This window comes from Peromyscus maniculatus, chromosome 3, assembly GCF_049852395.1.
Source record: "Peromyscus maniculatus bairdii isolate BWxNUB_F1_BW_parent chromosome 3, HU_Pman_BW_mat_3.1, whole genome shotgun sequence".
Classification (NCBI taxonomy): Eukaryota; Metazoa; Chordata; class Mammalia; order Rodentia; family Cricetidae; genus Peromyscus; species Peromyscus maniculatus.
Window position 1 is genome coordinate 107,591,972 of NC_134854.1, and position 21,211 is coordinate 107,613,182.

General features: G+C 39.2%; 1 protein-coding gene across 5 annotated transcripts in view; it reads left to right on the top strand.

Moving 5' to 3' along the window:
• Alms1 (ALMS1 centrosome and basal body associated protein) overlaps positions 1-21,211 on the top strand; it is a 121,334-nt gene that overhangs the window by 60,081 nt on the left and 40,042 nt on the right. For all 5 annotated transcript variants that reach the window (XM_042274428.2, XM_076567066.1, XM_042274426.2 and 2 more), the window contains 2 exons: positions 19,054-19,283; positions 20,787-20,912. In XM_042274428.2, the coding sequence (XP_042130362.1) occupies positions 19,054-19,283; positions 20,787-20,912 (356 nt within the window). The remainder of the gene's footprint in view (positions 1-19,053; positions 19,284-20,786; positions 20,913-21,211) is intronic.

Consider the following 21,211-nt stretch of genomic DNA (forward strand, 5'->3'; position numbering starts at 1 on the left):
AATGCCTTCTTCACCCATTTCAGTAAGCCTATCCAGGAAGTGCAAAATTAATCCAGAACTCTTTTGACATCTGCATTCTCGTAAGGGGAAATGCAGTATTGTGAAATTGATAAGACTAGGGAAAATCCATTCTCTCCTGCTTAGAAGCATAGTGTCTCCAAGAATCTGTCCTCTGAGCTTGCATCCATGAGTGTGTCAGGAAAGCACAGAATCACAGATCCCCCTCTGTAGCTGGGGATGCAAGATTCTAGCACATAAACTGATGCTGTAATTGCAGACCTTGCCATTGGAGGCAATGTGGTGATTTGTGGTAGGATGTCTAATTAGCAGTGATCTCTAAATCAAGAGCCCATCCAATCAGTTCATGCAGCCAGTGGCTGATTCTTCAGTCAGCTGCTGTTGAAAAGCAGCAGTTGATTTACTCAATGGCTAACTGATTAACCATGGATGCAGTCAGTAGCTAGCGTGATAAGTGGAGCTACTCAGTGGTTGAGCAAACCAATGACTGTTCTAATCAGTGGTTGGTCCTGTCAGTGGCTGATCCTGATGGATCTGATCAGATGTTGACCCACTTGGCAGTTGATATAATTAGTGGATGATCTAGTTTACTTTTTATACCCAGGGTCACAGATATATGGGTATCTTAGGTTTCTACTGCAGTGATTAAACACCTTGGTTAAATGCTACTTAAGGAGGAAAGGGTTTATTTCAGCTTACAGTTCCATATTACAGTTCATCTTTGAGACAAGTCAGGACAGGAACTCAAGCAGGTCAGGAACCTGATGCAGGGACCATGGAGGAGTGCTGTAATTTGCTTGTTCCCCTTGGCTTGCTCAGTCTACTTTCTTTTCTTTTTCTTTTTTTTTTTTTTTTTTTTTTTTTTTTTTACCCCCGAGACAGGGTTTCTCTGTGTAGCTTTGCACCTTTCCTGGAACTCACTTGGTAGCCCAGGCTGGCCTTGTACTCACAGAGATCCTCCTGGCTCTGCCTCCTGAGTGTTGGGATTAAAGGCGTGCGCCACCACCGGCTGGCCAGCAGTCTACTTTCTTATGGCACTCAGGGGTGGTATTATCCACAATGATCTGAAAACCCCTCTCCCCCAACGATCACTAATTAAGAAAATGTACAGCAGATTTGTCTATAGGCTAATCTTACGGAGGCATTTTCTCTAAATGTCCTTGTATAACTTCCTATTTTTCTACAAGGGAAGGCTTATATCTGTCTGGTTAAAGTATCCAGAAAAAGAGAGAAGAGATTCTTAAGTTCTCCTTGTTGGAAGTTTCATAATTGTAAAATCTGCTTTCCGGCTCTTCTAGGCAACACAGCCCAGCTTGTATTGTCCATTTGAATGGCAGCACAGGTAGCCTCACTTGAATCTATATAAATGGTTCTAGTGGTTTAGTTATGTGAGCTAATTGTGCACGTCTGTTATGTAATGAATTGAGCTTAATTGCTTGGCCACCTTTTCTTGGCCAAAGTCAGTTCTTTGTCTATCATCTGTACCCCGGAGACAGGAGATAGTTGAAAGCCTGCCTCCTTCCTCCTCCTCTCTTCCTTTGAGTTTTCTGTAGAGTAGGAGAGAGCAAGTTTGTAGAGAGACAGGTGGGCTCAGATTGTAGCCTCACCTCTAGTATGTTTTGTGCATTTCCTTTTTGGATTAATCAGCCTCTGTGTAACTTCCTATCATTCTTCTGCCAGTCTCTCCTTCACTCAGTACTTGAATGTTGATTCTACATAGTGGTTACCATTCAGTGGACAAGCTGTTCTCATCCTATTTGGGCTTTCATTGATTATATCAGACTACCTTTAACCAGGATACCACCTCACTGAAATGGTTTTGTCTCCTCAGAGTGACTAGGTTCTGAATCCCTATTTTCGACTGTTCTGCATGTAAATATCTCCCTCATCTTGCCCAGGGTTGTGACGTCTCATGTTAGGCTCCCCTCTATTTAGTCATCGTCGTCCTGTTCAGAATCTGGCTCCAGATGCCAGGCTTCCTCATATCGACATCTTTACCCTGATTCTCGAATCCTAAGCCAAGCTGCCTCCTTACAGCCGATGTAGAAGGTCTGTCTCCCAACCTGTTTAGACCATGGCACCATGATCCTGTTTGGCATTTTACTTCCCAAGCCATCCTGCTTTTCTGTATGTAAAGTACTTTCCTTATTCTGCTCTAGCTCTACCACTTTGTGACACACACACACACCTGACCCCTGGTGAAGACATTTTAAACTATTTCTAAACTTGGTCTTAGCCAAAAGGCTCAGAAACGATAACCCATTTCTTCCTTCCTCCCTCCCTCCCTCCCTCCCTCCCTCCCTCCCTCCCTCCCTCCCTCCCTTCCTTCCTTCCTTCCTATCTAGTATACAGAGTTCTGCCTGCATATATGGATGCAGGCCAAAAGAGGGCGCCAGATCTCATTATAGGTGGTTGTGAGCCACCATGTGGTTGCTGGGAATTGAACTCAGGACCCCTGGAAGAGCAGCCAGTACTCTTAACTGCTGAGCCATCTCTCCAGCCCCCATCAACCCATTTCTTTTAGGCGCTGACATCACATTATCAGGCTGGCCCAGCCTCTGTGGAAGCTCCTTTTCTCAATCAGGTTCTGTTAATGCATGAGGGCCACATCTCCATAGGGGTTCTCCTCTGGCCCTGCTTGGTTTCCTAGCCTGTGATAGACTTCTTCTTGGCATCTTCCTCACCCTTAGGTGCTCTCGGCACTTTATTGCGGGCATCTGTCACCCCACATCTTGCTGGTGGTCACATTGTTCTGATCACTCAGTGGCCTCTTATTCTGATGACCCAATGACCTTAATATTCAGGAAAGGAAAAGCAAAGGCCAAGGGAAGGGAAGAGAAGAGGAAGCTTATATTTGGTTGTATATGCCTGGTATATCTTTTCCTATTCTTTCACTTTATTACTACTGATGGCCATATAATAAAGTGTATCACTGTACATCAATCATGGTGCCACACACCTATAGTCCCAGCATAAGGAAGCAGAGGCAGGAGGATCGGGAGTTCAAGACCAGGCTCGATGACATAAATAAATTGGAAGCAGAAGAAAAAAAAAAGTGTCACTTTTGAGTGGCATGTAGTTGAATGTCACTCATTTAAATCTCTGCTAATCCTTATCTTTTAATTGGTATTTGGTTCGTTTTAACTTTATATAGTTGAGGTAGTTACTACTATTTATTTTTCTTATATTTTTAAATTATTTTTCTTCTACAATTTTCTACATTACTACTGGCTTTCTGTTATATTCCTTTCCTATTATTCTTATATTGGTTACCCTAAAGACTATATTTCCTGGGGTTGGGGAGGTGGCTCAGTAGTTAGAGCAGTGATTGCTCTTCCAAAGAACCCAGATTCAATTCCCAGCACCTGTGTGGCAGCTCAACCCCATCTCTAACTCCAGTCCCAGGGACTCCATGTTCTCTTCTGGCTTTCATAGGCAGAGCAGTCAACATGTGGGCAAAACACACAAACACACAAAATGAAATATTTCCTTGGCTTTATAATTTACCTTAGGTTAGTACTCTTCACTTTACACACTTAACCACTTCTGTTTGTGTTTGTTGTCATGTACATCTGTTCTGCCTATTTCAGACCTCGTCAGACATTTACTGTTTTCAGTGAATAGCATTTTTATGTGTTTGTGTATTATATAGAATATAAAACAATATATAACTGTATATGTATTCAGTGTACATCTTTATGTGCATATAATATATATATATATATATATATATATATATATATATATATATATAGACACACATTCTTTAAATACTTTTTTTCCCTACCATTCTGAATTGTGTTAGATCATTTTACTTAAACTTAAAAGATTTTCTGGAGGCTGGGTGGTGGTGGCTCACATCTTTAATCTCAGTACTCTGGAGGCAGAGGCAGGCAGATCTCTGTGAGTTTGAGGCCAGCCTGGTCTATGGAGAGAGTTCCAGGACAGCCAAGGTGGTTATACAGAGAAACCCCCGACTCAAAAAACCAAAAGAAAAAAATTTTTTTTCTGTTGTGTTTTCTAAGGTTGTGTTTCATTTTCTTAGTTTTCATATGTGAATATTTCTTGGTACATATTTTCCTTTTTTTGTATATGACTGAGTGTTGCTTTGTAGCTCAGGCTGACCTCTAACTGGCAATCCTCTGGTCTTTGCTTCTTGAGTACTGGGATTAAAAGAGTTTATTGTGACATTCTCCTAAATTTGTCTAGATTTTATTGTTAGGTGTAACACGACTCTTAAAAGGTCTTAAAATAAAAAACCCAGAGCCAGATATTAGGGTGAAAGCTGAAAGATCACAGAAGCAGAACAGCCAGCCACTAGCTTACCTCTACAAAATCCTCATATACCTTTCTTGCCCTGCCATATTACTTCCTGGGATTAAAGATGTGTGTCACCATTGCCTGGTTCTTTTTCTGTCATGTAGCCTGGTGTGGCCTTGAACTCACAGAGATCTATATGGATCGATAGGATTAAAGGTGTGTGCCACCACTGCCTGACCTCTATGTCTAATTTAGTGGCTGGCTCTGCCCTCTGATCCCCAAGCATGCTTATTGAGGTATACAATATATCACTACAGTTAGGTTTAAAACATTTATTTCAGTTGATTATAGAATTAAATTTGTACCTTTGCTTTTTTTTTTTAGATTTATTTATTTATTATGTATACAGAAGAGGGTGCCAGATCTCATTACAGATGGATGTGAGCCACCATGTGGGTGCTGGGAATAGAACTCAGGACCTCTGGAAGAACAGTCGGTGCTCTTAACCTCTGAACCATCTCTCCAGCCTGTACATTTGCACCTTAAAAGGTCCATTATCTTTGCTGAAAAGTCCAATTTCTTTTTATTTTTTTTTGTTTTTGTTTTTGTTTTGTTTTGTTTTTTAAAAATAATGTCTCTCCACATAGCCCTGGCTGTCCTAAAACTCATGATGTCCATCAGGCTGGCCTAGAAGCTCAGAGTCCCCTGCCTCTGTTATTAAGTGCTGTGTGCCACCACTCTTGACTTAGGGTGGTTTTTTGTTTGTTTAGATTTACTTGTATTATTTTTTAAATTGCATATAGGTGTGTATGTGTCTGTAGGCATATGCATATAACTGCAGGTGCCCACAGAGGTCGGAGGAACTGGACTTACAGGGGATTGTGAGCCATCCGATTTGAGTGCTGGGAATTGAACTCAGGTCCTTTGGGAGAACATTATGTGCTCTTAACTGCTGAGCCACCTGTCTAATTTTTGCCACTCTGACAATAAATCTTTAACTTTAGTTTGTGTGTGTAATGTTTTTGTTATTTCTTTGCTTTGTAATTCACTTATGTTCATTGAGGTTTTTTTTTCAACTCAGTGAATTAATTAGATTGATACCTGTTTTGGAAAATTCATAACCATTTACTCTGTTGTTGTTGCTGATTTTTGAAGCATGGTCTCATGGCCTAGAACTTACTGTGCAATGGAAGATAACTGAATTTCTGATTTTCCTACCTCTACTTTCTGAGTGCCAGGATTATAGGTGTGTGTCATCATATCCAGACTCCATTAACTCTTATGTATTGTTTCTACAGTATTTTTTTCCTCTGGAAATATATTTGTATGAATTTTAGTTTATAGAACTTTATCCTTTGACTTTCTGTCGTGTGTTCATCCCATTCTTTTCCTTTTTGCTTTTTTTTTAATGGATTTTTCCTGAGTTTTCTGTAGTAGTCTCTCATTGTCTGTGGCATCTGATATAGGATGGCTGAAGCTGTAGGTAGTCTTGATCCCTGTATAAACTGTGAACCCTATAAATATGTGCCAATTGCATAGTTTAATTTATAGAGCACAGTAAGATTAGTAACTACTGATCAAGTTGCAATTTTGACAGTGTTAAATATTAATTGAATGTGGTTTCTGTATATCTTACTTTCTGTATTATTTTCAGACTTCAGTTGATTGTAGAGAGCCAGATGTAGAAAAGGAAGATTCCAATGCTTAATCATTTATAAACCCACCTATGCTGACATAGAAGGGACCCAACATCTGAATCCCTTTTGAATCTGTTTGGGTTTTTTGTTTATTTTGTTTGATTTGTCTCAAGTTTTGGGTAACTTCTGCTTCATAAATTTTCAGTTCTTATTGTGAAAGTCTCAGCTTCATCTTTAGAGTCTTTGAATTGAGCCCTTAGGATAGGGAAGGTTTCAGGAAGGGCAGAGCTTGCTTTGCTGCATTTTCACCTTCTCAGGGGAACTTCTCACAAGGGCTCTAAGATTGGGAGTGCTCTTTTGACTTTTGATTAAGAGTCTGGTGGGCTTTTAATTCCTTAACCTTAAATGTTCGTACTGTAGACAGCTCCAGAATCTTTTTTTACTTAGCAGGGAGACCTTCAATGTGCTTTTCAGTAGTTTTTTTTGTCCAATGACGGGAATTACTCATAGTTAGGTGACTGTGTGAGATTGTAATCTGATGTCTTGGCCGGATCTCCTGAAACTCACTGACACTCAGGATTGTCTTCTTGAGAACTCATGCTGCTCCATCACCCCAGCCCACTTGCATTTCACATTGTGGGTAGTTACTCCTGTGGTCTGAATGCTTCCATCATTCAAACAAAAAAGCATGTCAAACCTTATTCCCTAACAAGATAATTGGAGGTCGGAACACTGGGAGGTGATAGATATCAATCAGGTCATGGATTGGTTGCTCTTGAATAAAATTAGTGTCTTACACAGGGAACTGGGGAGCTGCCTAGATCCTTATGCCATATAATGGCATAGTAAGCCAAGAGCAGGCCTCTTCCTCTGCACAAAAATCAATTAAAAACTTTTAAGACCTGAATATAAGCTTAAACTTTTGAAACTACTGTAGGAAAATATAGAGGAAGTACTTCAAGACCTAGGCATGCATAGGCTTTGACTTTCTGAATAGGACTCCAGTAGCATAGGTTAGAGCAAGAGTTGACAGACTGTGTTCATAAAGCTTCTGCAGAGCAAAGGAAATACTAACCAAAGTGAAAAGCCAGCATACAGAATGGGAGAAAAATCTTTGCCAGCTATTTATCTGACAGGGACTACTATCTGGAAAATATTAGAAACTCAAATAAATAAACATCAAAACTCTAATTAGCCAATCAAAAAATGGGCAAATGAGCAGTTCTCAAGAGTCAATACAAATGGTCTATAAATACATAAAAAAATATTCACTATCTTTAGCCATCAGGAAATATAAATCAAAACTATGCTGAGATTCCATCTCACTCTAGTCAGAGTAGCTAATACCAAGAAGTAACAACATGCTGGCAAGGATTCATGGGGAAAGAAACTCTTATACAGCATTTGGTGGGAATATACATTTTAAGACAACTGCTATGGAAGGTAGTGTGACAGTTCCTCAAAAACTAAAATTGTAATACCATATGATCCAACTCTACCAGTTCTGGGAATATACCCAAGGAATCTAAGTCAGTTTACCACAAAGACACTTGCATATAGTGCTGACTGTTGCACTATCTATAGTAGTCAGGTCATGGGATCAGACTAGATGTCTATCAAGAGATAATGAAGCCGGGCGGTGGTGGCGCACGCCTTTAATCCCAGTACTCGGGAGGCAGAGCCAGGAGGATCTCTGTGAGTTCGAGGCCAGCCTGGGCTACCAAGTGAGTCCCAGGAAAGGCGCAAAGCTACGCAGAGAAACCCTGCCTCGAAAACCAAAAAAAAAAAAAAAAAAAAAGAGATAATGAATAAATAAAAATGTGGAGTTCTATTCAGCCATAAAGAAAAATGAATTTATGTCATTTGCAGGAAGATGAATAGCAGTAGAGATCATTAAGCTAAGCTTGAAACAAGCCAGAGTCACAATCACAAATCCCACATATATAACTTTCTCTCATACACAGACTCTAGATTTTAAAGCAGTATATAGATTAGAAAAACTAGATGCCACTGGGCGGTGGTGGCGCACGCCTTTAATCCCAGCACTCGGGAGGCAGAAGCAGGCGGATCTCTGTGAGTTCCAGGCCAGCCTGGACTACCAAGTGAGTTCCAGGAAAAGGCGCAAAGCTACACAGAGAAACCCTGTCTCAAAAAACAAAACAAAAAGAAAAAAAAAGAAAAAAAGATAAACTAGATGCCATAATGGTTTTTGGGAGAACTTCTAAGTGATGAACTTGGCTGAAGAAATTTCTAAGCAAAGTGTTGATGATACAGCTTGGTTTTTCTTAGATGTTGATTATAAAATACAAGAAAAAAAGATTTTTTAAAAAGTGTTAATTCACTGGGCGGTGGTAGCGCACGCCTTTAATCCCAGCACTCGGGAGGCAGAGGCAGGCGGATCTCTGAGTTCAAGGCCAGCCTGGTCTCCAAAGCGAGTTCCAGGAAAGGCGCAAAGCTACACAGAGAAACCCTGTCTCGAAAAACCAAAAAAAAAAAAAAAAAAAAAAAAAGTGTTAATTCATTTTACTTTATTATTATTTTGCATGTGTATAGAATGTTAACTGGATCATTAGCAACTTTACTAGAAATGACTACACCCTGAAGAAAAATAACTCTTCCTCATTCAGCAGCCATTAATTGTCATTAACTCCTACACCAAAGAGTGTGTTAACAGCTCTGAGGGGAAAGGTATCCTGATAGTTGGAAGCCAAAGAATACCTACAGCTTGGAAAGGAAGATATCCTGACAGTAAGAAGCCAAGGAATACCTTTAAGTGTTACAACTCTGAAGGAAAAGGAATTCTAGCAGTTGGAAGCCAAGGATTACCTGCAACTCTGAAGGGAAAACTATCCCAACAGAAGTGTTGCAGCTCTGTTCCAGTTAGCAATGCTTTCCCCAGTGAAGTATTACAGTCCTTGCTCCCGGGAAGGGTTCCCTAATGCAAGTGCAACACCTCTGCTCCAGCAGGGGAGGATTTCCCCAGAGAGGTTGTCCCAGCTCTGCTCTGGAGAAATGTTACAGCTCTGCCCAGCTTCCCGGGACTGTAACACTTTGCTCCAGCAAAGGAAACTTCCCCAACACTTTGGTTGGCTCTGCTCCTGCTCCCCTCTGGCAAGAACCATTACAGCTCTGCTCTGGCAAAAATTGTTATAGCTCTGCTCTGCTAAGGGAGTGGTCCCCCACCCCCACCCCCGAAATGTAGCAGTTCTGTTCTGCTCTGGCAATAGCTGTGACAGCTTTGCTTTGCTTCAGTGGGGAAAAAGTTTGTTAAACAAACCTCACTCAAGAGATTTATTGGGAGGGAGGAATCCAGGAGAGTGGCTGCCTCTGCCAGGGTAGAAAAAGAGCAACCCCAAACTGGACAGATAACAGGGCTTACATAGGGTTTCTTAGGGGTGGAGCTTTCCAGGGTGAAGATTTTCAGGGTGGGAATTGGTAGGATCTCAGTTCCTGAGCTTGGGACAAACTCAGAGATTGGTTGGATTTCATGCTCTGGGATTGGTTGGATTTCAATTCCTGAATTAGTTAGGGGCAGGGTGTGTTTCTTTGGCTCTAGTCTTAGGGCCAGGGTGTTTTTTCACCTATCCTATTTTACCCTACAATGAGCCCTTTCTCTGTTGATGCTGGAATATTGACAGGAAAGAACCTGCATAGGTCTTGTGTAGGTACCACAGCTGCTGTGTTCATGAGTACAACGGCCATGTTACATCCAAATGACAGTGTTTCAGAGCAACCCCTCCCTCCCTGTTTCCAGCTCTTACATTCTTTCCACCACCTCTTCTGTATTGAAGGAAAGGATTTAGAGGTGTAATTTTAGTAAGAACAGAAGTAGAGATTTAAAACTTGGAAAATATTTAGCATCTCTGTATTACAAAAATGTGACAGTGTGTTTGGCAGAGAATACCAGTAGTATGGTCAAGTGGCCATTTGATAAAGTAGGTATGGATCAGCAAGGTGCTGTTCACTAACACTATTGAAGACTATATCCAAAGGCATTTCAGATACTATTGGTGCAATTCCTACTGATAAGCCATAGTGCAGGGACCTTGGGGGCATACTAATTTCAAAGGAGACGTTTCAGGTCCCTGTGAATCTTCTGTGCTCACTGCACAGTGCTGCCCCACAGATTCTTCTGTTACACACTATGTCTCTGCACTCCTTAGTATTGGTGAAATTATTAAGGCCACTCCACGTAGTTAAAAGGAAGATTTATTTAGTGGATAACTTACAAGAAAGGGATAGGTAGGTCGTGGGGTCTGGGGAAGGTGTATCGCAGTCCAGCGGTGTTCTCTGGAGCTCTGCTCAGTCAACCTCCACCGTCAAGGGTCCAGGAACAGAGAGAGCATTAGCCCATCCAGATCTTGGGTCTCCAGGTGCCTCCCTTGGCCCTGCCTTGTAAGCGTGGCAGTTGCCGAAGCCTCAATGGGGGTTGGAACTTCCAGATCAAAGCTGGAATGGCTACCCACTACATCTCCCCCTTTTTGTCTAAATAAGAAGGTTCTAACCTAATACAAGACTATATACAAAGGAATGGTTATCAAATATTGTCCAGCAATAATGAGGGATAATCACCTAGATAAGATGGAACTACAACCAATGCGAACAATATCAAGCAAGAAACACATACTAAAATCCAGAGAAGTCTAGAGCATAGGTAAATGGCATGTTACAAAGATCATTCCAAAAGGTGTCCTATACTAAAGAACCTAAATCTAATATTTAATATGTTCTAAGTTAATATATATGTATATATATATACTAAGTTGTAACTATAACTGCTAGTCTTCAATCTCATCAAAGACCTGAGAAGGAATATAATGGTACCTGAGAAATGGTAGATGGATGCAAGCAACTTTCGGGAATCTTTCAAGAGTAGACTGAGACAGCTGGCAGCTTGGACAGTCACCTGATATTTCTCAGCATTGTTGGTGCATTCAAATTGGCTACAGGCCTAGAGTATCTGACAGACCATTTTCAGAAGCAGGAATTCTGAAAAACCTTCTTACCCTGTCTTGGCAGAGTACAGTGGTCGCTTTCCTTGTATCCCACTTGTCCAGAAAGGATAGCATTGCATTCGTACTGTCAGCAGTTGAGGCAACGGCAGTTCTTTGCTCAGTAGGCTATTTTGTGCCAAGAAGATAAACTGTGGTGGTATTCTAATTGTACTGAAATGTGATTTTGATTGTGTGTTAATAAATAAAGTTGCCCGGGGGTCAGAGCTATTAGAGCCATAACAAGAGTGTGGCGGTGGTGGCACATGCCTTTAATCCCAGCACTTGGTAGAAGAGCTAGGTAGATCTCTCTGTGTTCAGGGATACAGCCAGCATTGGAGACATACGCCTTTAAGACCTGGGAGGCTGTACATACAGACAGTGACGAGGCAGTCACATGTTTGGGTTTACAACCAATGAGAAGGCAGAACAAAAGACTATGAAAAGACATACACACAGGAAATAGGTCTCTTTTCAGAGAGCTAGGACCACTGCAGGAGGAAGTGTGAGATTTTAGCTCTGAGCTCTGACCTCTTGGCTTTCTCTTTTACATTGGTTCTGTGTTTCTTATTTAATAAGACGGTTGGTTACATCTACAACAAACTTCCAAATGGAAATGTCTTAGAAGCCAAACATTCTCTCGGGATGAAATTGGTGCAGCCAGGAGCAATTGTGTTTCACGTCAACAGAATTCTAAGTTATTTAAATGCCATATTCTCTAGGTCTATGAAGTGTTTGAAGATTACCTGTCCATCTGACCTATGTATCTGTAAATCTGGATAACCTAACTAACGTAACTATAGAGATGACAAGCATAGCTGACTATAAATCTGTAAGTCTTATCTCCCGAAATAACCTAAGGACTAAGGCTTCAAGTAAACAAGGTAAACAGTCTATAAGCGAATGTATGGTAAAGAACGATGACTTCAAAATTGTGACAATACACAAGATATTTATAACAGAGGTAGGAATATACAGTGCGATATGCAATATGACAATAATCTTAAATAAATATCAGTATACCAAATATCCTAAACAGAAATACAACATACATAAAGTATGACAGATATAAATTTACATTTGTATCAATATACAAATATTTTAAATAAGAGTAGAAATATATGTACATTATAACAAATATAGTTCTGTATTTGTATCAATATACAAATTATCTTAAACAGGGATATAAAAATAGTTTACATTTGTATCAACATATAAGAATCCATAACAGTGCAAATTACAGTGCAAATTATCTAAGCCTGCTATTTTACTAAATTTGTTTACTAGTATATAAATAATCTACCATAATATCTTATACCTATCCATTCCATTTCTTATTTTCCTTTTTTTTTTTTTAGGAGAATACTGAGTCTAATATTTTCTTCCACCCCCAACCCTATAACCATCATCCATAACCCTGAGAAATATGAAACCTTAGTCAGAAGGGGCGTCGTTTTCTTAGAATTGCTTCCTGCTGTTTATGGGGTGATGGTATCTCTGTTGGGTACTGTGCGAAAGCCCAGATAGTTAAATCTCAGTTAGACTAACTGTAGGTTCTGCAGCAAGTCTTAGAGTAATGAGTAAGATTGTCTGAAATTCTGGCAAGAAGTGTAGTATGATAATGATTACCATGGCATCATTCTGGATTGGGTAGAGTTGTTGTTGGGGCCCCATCTACCTTCTGGAGACTTCTGAGATTGCTATTGGAAAAACTTATTTGTTATCAAAATGGAAAGTTTGGATTTAAAGAGGACATAGCATGTAAGAAAGGATTCTGAGAAATCAAGAGTAAGCATGGAGAGAGTTAGAATCTTGAAGACAATGGTCCCTTTTTATTGGTTTCCTTCTGTCCCACACCAGAGGGCTCTTCTGATACGGGACTGAAGAATCTCTCAACCTTTTCGTTTAGCAATATGCTTGGGTTTAGAGAAGGAGTGAGCCAATTCCATCTCCAAAGCCAGCTTGGCTTATAATTGGATTGGAACCACAACTTTTCTAGATTGATAGAGAAATAGATGTTAGACAGTGAGATTTTACTGTGTGTAGATTGGTACCAATAGATTCTTTCTTTCTGCTGTAAACATTCAGATATCCAAGGCCTTATGATTTTTGGAAGATGAGTATTTCCATTATCCTGGAAAGACAAAAACAGAACCCTACCCCAACCTTTGATTGTTAAATTTTTCTTACAACTTGTAGAGATGTCACATTGGTGGATGATCTTGTACTTCTCCTCATCAAGGGGTTTTTCCTGTTTGAATCGAATTTTTATTAATTTTGTTGGTATCCATAGCTTTTCTTCTCCTGCAGAAACAAAGGCAAAACCCCTTCCCCAATGTAGAACATATCCAGGTTTCCATTCTGAGGTCAGCACATCCTTGAAATAAACTGGTTGGTTTAGCTTAGGAGTTTTGTCTGTCGTCCAATGTCTCTCCGCAGCTGTTGTTCCTTTCTTATCAGCATTGAGAAAATTCAAGGTTAATAAAGCACTATGCAGTCTATTTCTAGGAGTCATTGTTACCTGTTGCTGTTTATTTAGCATATCCTTTAAAGTGTGATTGGATCTTTCTATGACTGCTTGGCCTGTGGGATTGTGTGGTATACCTGTAACATGCTTTATATTGTAATAAACAAAGAATTGTCTCATTTTATTGGGGACATATGCTGGGGCATTGTCTGTCTTAATTTGTACAGGTATTCCCATGATGGCCATAACTTCTAATAGGTGTGTAATCACAGAATCAGCCTTTTCAGAACTCATAGGAGTTGCCCATTGAAATCCTGAATAGGTGTCAATGGTATGATGTACATACTTTAATCTTCCAAATTCTGCAAAATGAAACATATCCATCTGCCAAATTTCATTTCTTTGTATACCTTTTGGATTGCTCCCTGCAGGTAATGGAGTTTGGTTATAGATGGAACAAGTAGGACATTTTTTCTGCAATATCCTTAGCCTGTTGCCAAGTGATAGAGAAATCCTTCTTCAAACCTTTGTTATTTACATGGTTTTTCTTATGAAATTCTGAGGCTTCTAGCACATTACCTATTAGTAACTGATCAATTTCATCATTACCTTGTGCTAGAGGTCCTGGCAGACCTGTATGGGATCTGATATGTGTTATCTATATAGGATGTTCCCTTTTTCTGTTGATTTCCTGCAATTGTATGAATAATGACGTTAATTCTGTATTATTAGGAATAAATTCAGCAGTTTCAATATGTACAACAACTCTCTGCATATTGAGAGTCAGTGACTATTTTGAGGGGTTCTGTGAAGTCCATCAGTACCATAAGAATGGCATACAGTTCTGCCTTTTGTACAGAGCTGTATGGACTTTGTACTACTTTACTTAAGTCTCCTGATTTATATCCTGCTTTCCCTGATTTATTTGCATCAGTATAGAATGTGAGGACTCCAGAAATTGGCTTTTGTCGTACAATGTGAGGAAGGACCCATTCAGTCTTCTTTATGATTTCCATTCTCTTGCTTTTGGGATAGTGGTTGTTAATATCTCCCAAAAAGTTACTGCAGGCTCTCTGCCAGTATTCATTATCTTTCCATAGTGATGAAATTTCCTCATTAGTTAAAGGTACTACAATTTCTGCTGAGTCCATTCCTGTCAACTGGCAAAGTCTTGGTTTACCTTTTTGAATCAAATCAGAGATCTTTTCTATATAAGTCTTTAATTTCTTATTTGGTTTACGTGGTAGGAATATCCATTCCAATATAATATCTTCCCTCTGCATCAAAATACCTGTTGGGGAATGTCTGGAGGGGAATATGACAAGAATGCATTTAAGTTCTGGATCCACACGATCCACATGTGTTTCTTGAATTGTCTTTTCTACTAGAGCCAATTCCCTCTCAGCTTCGGCTGATAATTCTCTTGGACTGTGTAATTCTTTGTCCCCTTCTAGAGTATTAGCCAAATTTTGTAGTCCATCTTTGGGTATTCCCATGATACTCAGTAAGTTGGAAATGCTTCCTAACAACTTTTGAAAATCATTGAGTCTTCAATTGATCTCTCCTTAGTTGTACCTTTTGGGGTCTAATTTTTTTGTAGCTCTGTCTTATATCCTAAGTAATTAATAGAATCTCCTCTTTGTATTTTTTCAGGAGCAATTTGCAGTCCCCAGTGAGGCAAAACTTTTTTTACTTCTTCAAACATGTTTTCTAATGTATCTAACTTTGGATCAGCTAATAGGATATCATCCATTTAGTGATAAATTATGGATTATGGAAACTACATGAATTATCTCCAATGGTTTCTGCACAAAGTATTGGCACAAAGTAGGGCTGTTTAACATTCCCTGTGGGAGGACCTTCCATTGATATCTCTTGACTGGCTGAGAATTGTTATAATTAGGTACTGTGAAGGCAAATTTTTCTTTATCATTTTCTTGTAAGGGTATGGTAAAGAAACAGTCTTTTATATCAATAACTGTTATAGGCCATTCTTTGGGTAGCAGAGAGGGCAAGGGCATCCCAGTCTGTAAGGAAGCCTATTGGCTGAATTACTTTATTAATAGCTCTCAGAACTGTCAACATTCTCCAATTACCAGACTTTTTTTCAAATAACAAACACAGGAGAATTCCAAGGGCTGGTAGATTCTTCAATGTGTTAAGCATTTAACTGCTCTTGAACCAGCTGTTCTAAAGCTTGTAGCTTCTCTTTTGTCAAAGGCCATTGTCCAACCCAGACAGGTTTATTAGTTAGCCATTTTAAAGGTAAGGCAGTTGGTACTTCTGAGAGCTCAACAGCAGTCATGTTCTGTTTGTGAACAGCCTGAATGGTTGATGACTGATTTTTATAGCATGTCATGATATTTTCCCTAGAAACATGCATTGGTCTGTATTCCTTTTCTGAAAGTGTAGGAATTTTAATCTGGGTATTCCACTGTTGTAACAGATCTCGGCCCCAAAGATTTACTGCTACATTTGCTACATATGGCTTCAGCCTTCCTCTCTGTCCTACTGGCCCTGTGCATTCAACCTATCTCGAACTCTGTTTTATCTGAGATAGGGTGCCAATCCCTAAAAGTTGGACATCTACCTCTTGAAGAGGCCAATTCCGATGCCATGATTTTGGTGTAATTATACTCACATCTGCACCTGTGTCTACCAGGCCCTCCATAACCAGGCCATTAATTCGAATTCTAAGCTTTGGTCTTTGTTCATTTATGGAAGTCTGCCAAAATATTTGTTTTATAGTGTTCTTTGTAAACTGTGATCCATCTATCAGAGCTGTGTTATCATCCATTGCAGTATCGGTTTTTACATTAGGCATTGGTTTATTCAGTTGTCCTGGAGAGGAATTTCTTCCACAGTGGCTGGGAATGTTCGTACTACGTTTGATTTGGTGGCCTGCAAGAGGCCCCCTGAGGGGTTTCCTGCCAGTAAAGGGTTGCCTCAGATATCTTTTTTTTTTTTTTTTTTTTTTTTTTTTGGTTTTTCGAGACAGGGTTTCTCTGTGTAGCTTTGCGCCTTTCCTGGAACTCGCTTTGGAGACCAGGCTGGCCTCGAACTCACAGAGATCCACCTGCCTCTGCCTCCCGGAGTGCTGGGATTAAAGGCGTGTGCCACCACCACCCGGCTTCATATATCTATTTTTGATCAGCACTCACTGGTCCATTGTCAGCCTTTGCCACACCTTCTACATAATCCAGGAGGTGGTTGGGATTTCCTGTTTAGGCTATTCCTAAAAGGAGTATTACTTCTAGGAGTACCCCACGTACAGTTTTTACGTATATGACCTGGTGTACCACATTTAAAACATTTGGTAACACGGGGCCTTCTTTCACCTCTGGGATTTGTCTCTCCTATCCAAGCCTCATTACTGTAGTTAAGAGACTCAACACCATTAGTATTCTGAATCCATTCTTCCAAAGGAGTTGATCTGATCTTTAATGGTGTAAGTATTCTTCTTCATTCTGCATTAGCATTGTCAAATGCCAAGGACTCAGTTAATACTTTTCTTAATTCTTTATCTGATACAGCTTTTGTTATAGCTGTGTTCAGCCTTTGTAAAAATTCGGTGAAGGGTTCGCGCAGTCCCTGAAATATCTTTGTGTCTACCTCAGTTGGTTTTCCAGGTTCTGGAATTTTTTCCCAAGCATTTAGAGCTGCTGTATGGCATAGGGATATTGTATGCTCATCATAAGTGGCTTGTACATTCCTGTCAACAAAACATCCCTCACCAAGTATTTGATCTTGGGAGATCACAAAACCTCTGTGTTTACATTGTTGTTCTAAATTTTTCACCTCTTCTCTCAACCAGTTTTTCCACTGTAGTTGCTGGCTATATTCTAGAACAGCTGAAATTAACTGATGCCAGTCATCTGGGATTATTCTATGTGAGGTAGACCATGAATTTAACATCTGTCTTATGTATGTGGAGTGTATCCCATACGTAACTACTGCTTCCTTTATATTTTTAAATTCCCTTGTTGAAACTGGTTGTGATGTATATGTTTTATATGGCTCAGGGTGTGTGTCATCATGTGTGCCTGGCTCTGCATTGGAAGACACCCCATGGGCATTGTCTGCCACAGTCATGGAGGCTGGAGGGCACAGCTTCTGAGATTTAAGATTTAGGACTTGTTTGGGACCTTTTTTTCCTTTTCTATTTTTCCCTTTTGGAATGAGAATGTCATATGCTGGTCCTACTGTAGTATTTTGAAAAGTATGTTTTATGTTATTGGTTCACAGTTGGAGAATATTTTGTCTTGAGATAAATTGTACATTGAATCTGCCTCTGATGTAGATGGTGTTAGATGACACTCTGGACTTCAGAGTTGTTGTTGCGATGAGTTAAGATTAGGGGTGGAATGAATGTATTTTGCATGTGAGAACATGAATTTTGGGAACCAGAAGCAGAATGCTATGTTCTAAATACTTGTCTTTCCAAGATTCATATGTGAAAATCTAATCCCCAGTATGATGGTATTTGGTGATAGGGCCTTAAGGAAACATTTAGGTTGTGAGAGCTAGTACCTCATGAATGAGATTAGTGCCTTTATCCATTAATACCACTCCCTACAGCTATCTAGACCCTTCTATGTGAGGACATGGTAAGAAGGCAACATTTATGAACCAAAAAATAGGCCCTCACTAGACAAAGAATCTGTCACTGCTTCAGTCTTGGCCTTCTCAGGCTCCAGAATGGTGATCAGTGAATTCTGTTTAAAGGCCACATAGCCTATGGATTTTCTTAAGACAATGCAAATGTCTCTTAGCCTTCTGTGGTATATGACAATCCTTTTGTTCTTCCTTGTTTTTAATGGACTTGGCAATTTTGAAAAATCCTAGACATTTGCTAAATAGATCTTCCATTACAGTTTGATTGATGTTTTCTCATGATTAGACTAAAGATTTAATTTGAGGAAAGGATATTGCAGATGAAATTCACCCTTAAATCAAACAGGGAAAATTGTACTCACAAGTCATCATTGTGATGTCAACCTTGATCAGGTGGTATGGCTGCTTTTCTCACTTCTTAGGCTGTATTCTTTGAAATCTAGCCACCAAGTCCAGCCAATACTTGGGGATTTGGGAGTGAAAGTTAAGCTTTCCCTTCATTGGTGAGAGGTGTCTACATGTTCTATGGAATTCTTCATAAACAAAACTGGCCTTTCTTCCTACATATTTGTTATTCAATCATTCATTTGCTATTTTTAAACATGAATTCTCAGTAATCTTTATTACACACACACACACACACACACACACACACACACACACACACACACACACACACACCCTTTAGGACTTCTGGTTCCACCATTGAAATATAAACCCCTTGTGGCAAGACTTTGTTTCATTTTTATCTTTGTGTCCTCTGGGCATTTAGTACAGTTTTATCGTAATTGTCAAATTAAATATAAATAAATGAAAGTCTGTTAATTTCAACTAAAAACTACTGTTTCCTCAGTTAAATTACATAATGGTATTATAAATTAAAAGTAGATTTTGGAATAAATAATAAGAAACATGTTTGATTACTTTTTACTATGTATCTATCAGAATGAGGAATACTGTGGAAATGGGTTATTAACATGTTAGATCACTGTATTTGTAATTGTCTAATTACTTAAATATTCCTTGCCAAAGATATGAGCTGTTTTTTCTTTTTTCCCCCCATTAGTTCACGCGAACAGAGTGAGGCTCCCTTTCCTACATCCTCTGCAAAGGTATTATCTGATGCGGTCACTCAGATAACAACAGAAAGCCCAGGAAAGACCACGTTTTCATCTGAAATTTTTATTAATGTTGATAATCATGGACAGGAAGTTCTAGGCCCCAAGGCCCAAAAGCCACCCAAGTTTGCATCATCATCCTCGGTGCAGCAAATCACGGCTTCTCATGGCAAAGATGGTAAGAGAATGTAACTGAGTTTTACATCATTAACCCACTGTTGTGTGTAATTATCTTTCCAATGTTACTGTCTTAACATTAAACCTAATTTGAATGTAAACATTATGCTACAAAATTACTACATCCAGTTTTTGTTTGCATACCTATGAAAAGAATAGGATTTTCATCTTAATTTTGAAGGAGTTAACAAGAGTATGTTACAATTCATGCTGCTTATGTCTGGCTGTCTTTTGTCCCATGATTTTTGTAAAAATAGGGTTAGTATGTAAGAACTGTTTTTAAGGCAGGCAGATGAATTACTGGCATTTGGCTCATAGTAATGTGACATATGAAACTTTAATAGTGCACAGTAATGGTGTATTTCTTGCTTATGAAATAACCACTTGTTACTCAGGTTGACCATTAATCCTACTGTATGGAAATGTGACCATAAATAAGCACACAGGCATGCACCCCCACACGGTAAACATGAACACATACATACACATATGAAAAGAGAAAAAATTACATGGATGTTAGTGGATGTAGCTCAATGATAGTGTGTATGCATACCTAACATGCACCAGGTCCTAGACCAGTCTGTAGCACTACCAAATATATAGAAATTCACACATACTCTCACTCACAGTTATGTATTATTTTAGTTTAAAATAATAAAAATTTGTCTTTATGTCTCAGGCTTATGAGCCAGTTGGAGTTTGGCAGAGTTTGGCTCCAGGTGGCAAAAGTAGTTTAGGTGTGCCCCCAAGTGCCTGTTTCTGACATTCAGGCTATGGGCAATTGCTGTCTTGCCTGGAATATGCTGTTTTCATAATGGTGGCAGAAACACAAGAAGAGAGACCCAACTGTGAAAAAAATTTAAACCTATATTTATATCAGTTCTCTGAATAGGATAAAATTAATACTCTATTATTATAAAATAGAAGAACTGAATTCTAACTTTTTATTTATTTTATGATAATGAATATGTAAGCAGAGGAAAAACATGAATAGAATATACATTAAACTGATCTTTAAATAGTCAGACCTTGTCTTTTTTACTTCGGTATATTTTCTTAATATTCAAAGTCATACTTATTTAGTAGAAGCTTTATTTGAAACTGTTATATGAAAAGTGAAGTAGACTTATTTTCTTATGTCTCTTGGACTTTTGTTTAGTATAAGAGAAACTGTTTTATAGTTAGAGTCATCTACTTGTGGAATAGATTGCTGAAAATGCACTTACCATCCTGGTTAAGCTGCTGCTGGTTTGATGTCCTTTCTGTTCCTGATCCTTCACAGTATGTGTCACACCACTTGTAATTTATTAAAATACGAGATAATTTCATTGCATAGCTTAATTAAATATGCCGTGTATTTCCCACGTTGAAAGTAAAGGTGAATTTATGTTTAGGTCATTCATGTATTCCTAGAAATGTGAGCACTGCCTGGCAGGTGGAAAGTACTTGGCATGTAGAGTCGGGGCTGCTTTCTTTCTAACAGTTCTGATCTTTACCTCCTCAGCCCAGCCTGCGTTGTTGCCATATAAGCCATCTGGTAGTCCGAAGATGTACTATGTTCCACAATTAAAAGCAGTTCCTTCATTTCTGGAGTCCAAATCAGATACCACTGTTGAGAGCTCACATTCAGGTATTATGCAAAAATTATTTAAGATTTTATTTTTAGAAATATTTTGTATTAGCTGGTTGATTGTGAAATTTTTAGTGTAATATGGAGGCTTTCTAGCCTTAACCTCTGATGGATTCTAATAAGTGAGTTATTTGAGATTTTGTGTGAGAAAAAAGGGAAGACTAAAATTGAGTTGACAGCTGCCTGGGTTGGTGTTAAAGCTCCTTTAGAATAAGCACAGAGCCCAAAGACGTGAAGACTCACTGGTTTCTATTGTTTAAGGCAGTCTTCATACAGGCACTAGCCCACTCCCATGGAAA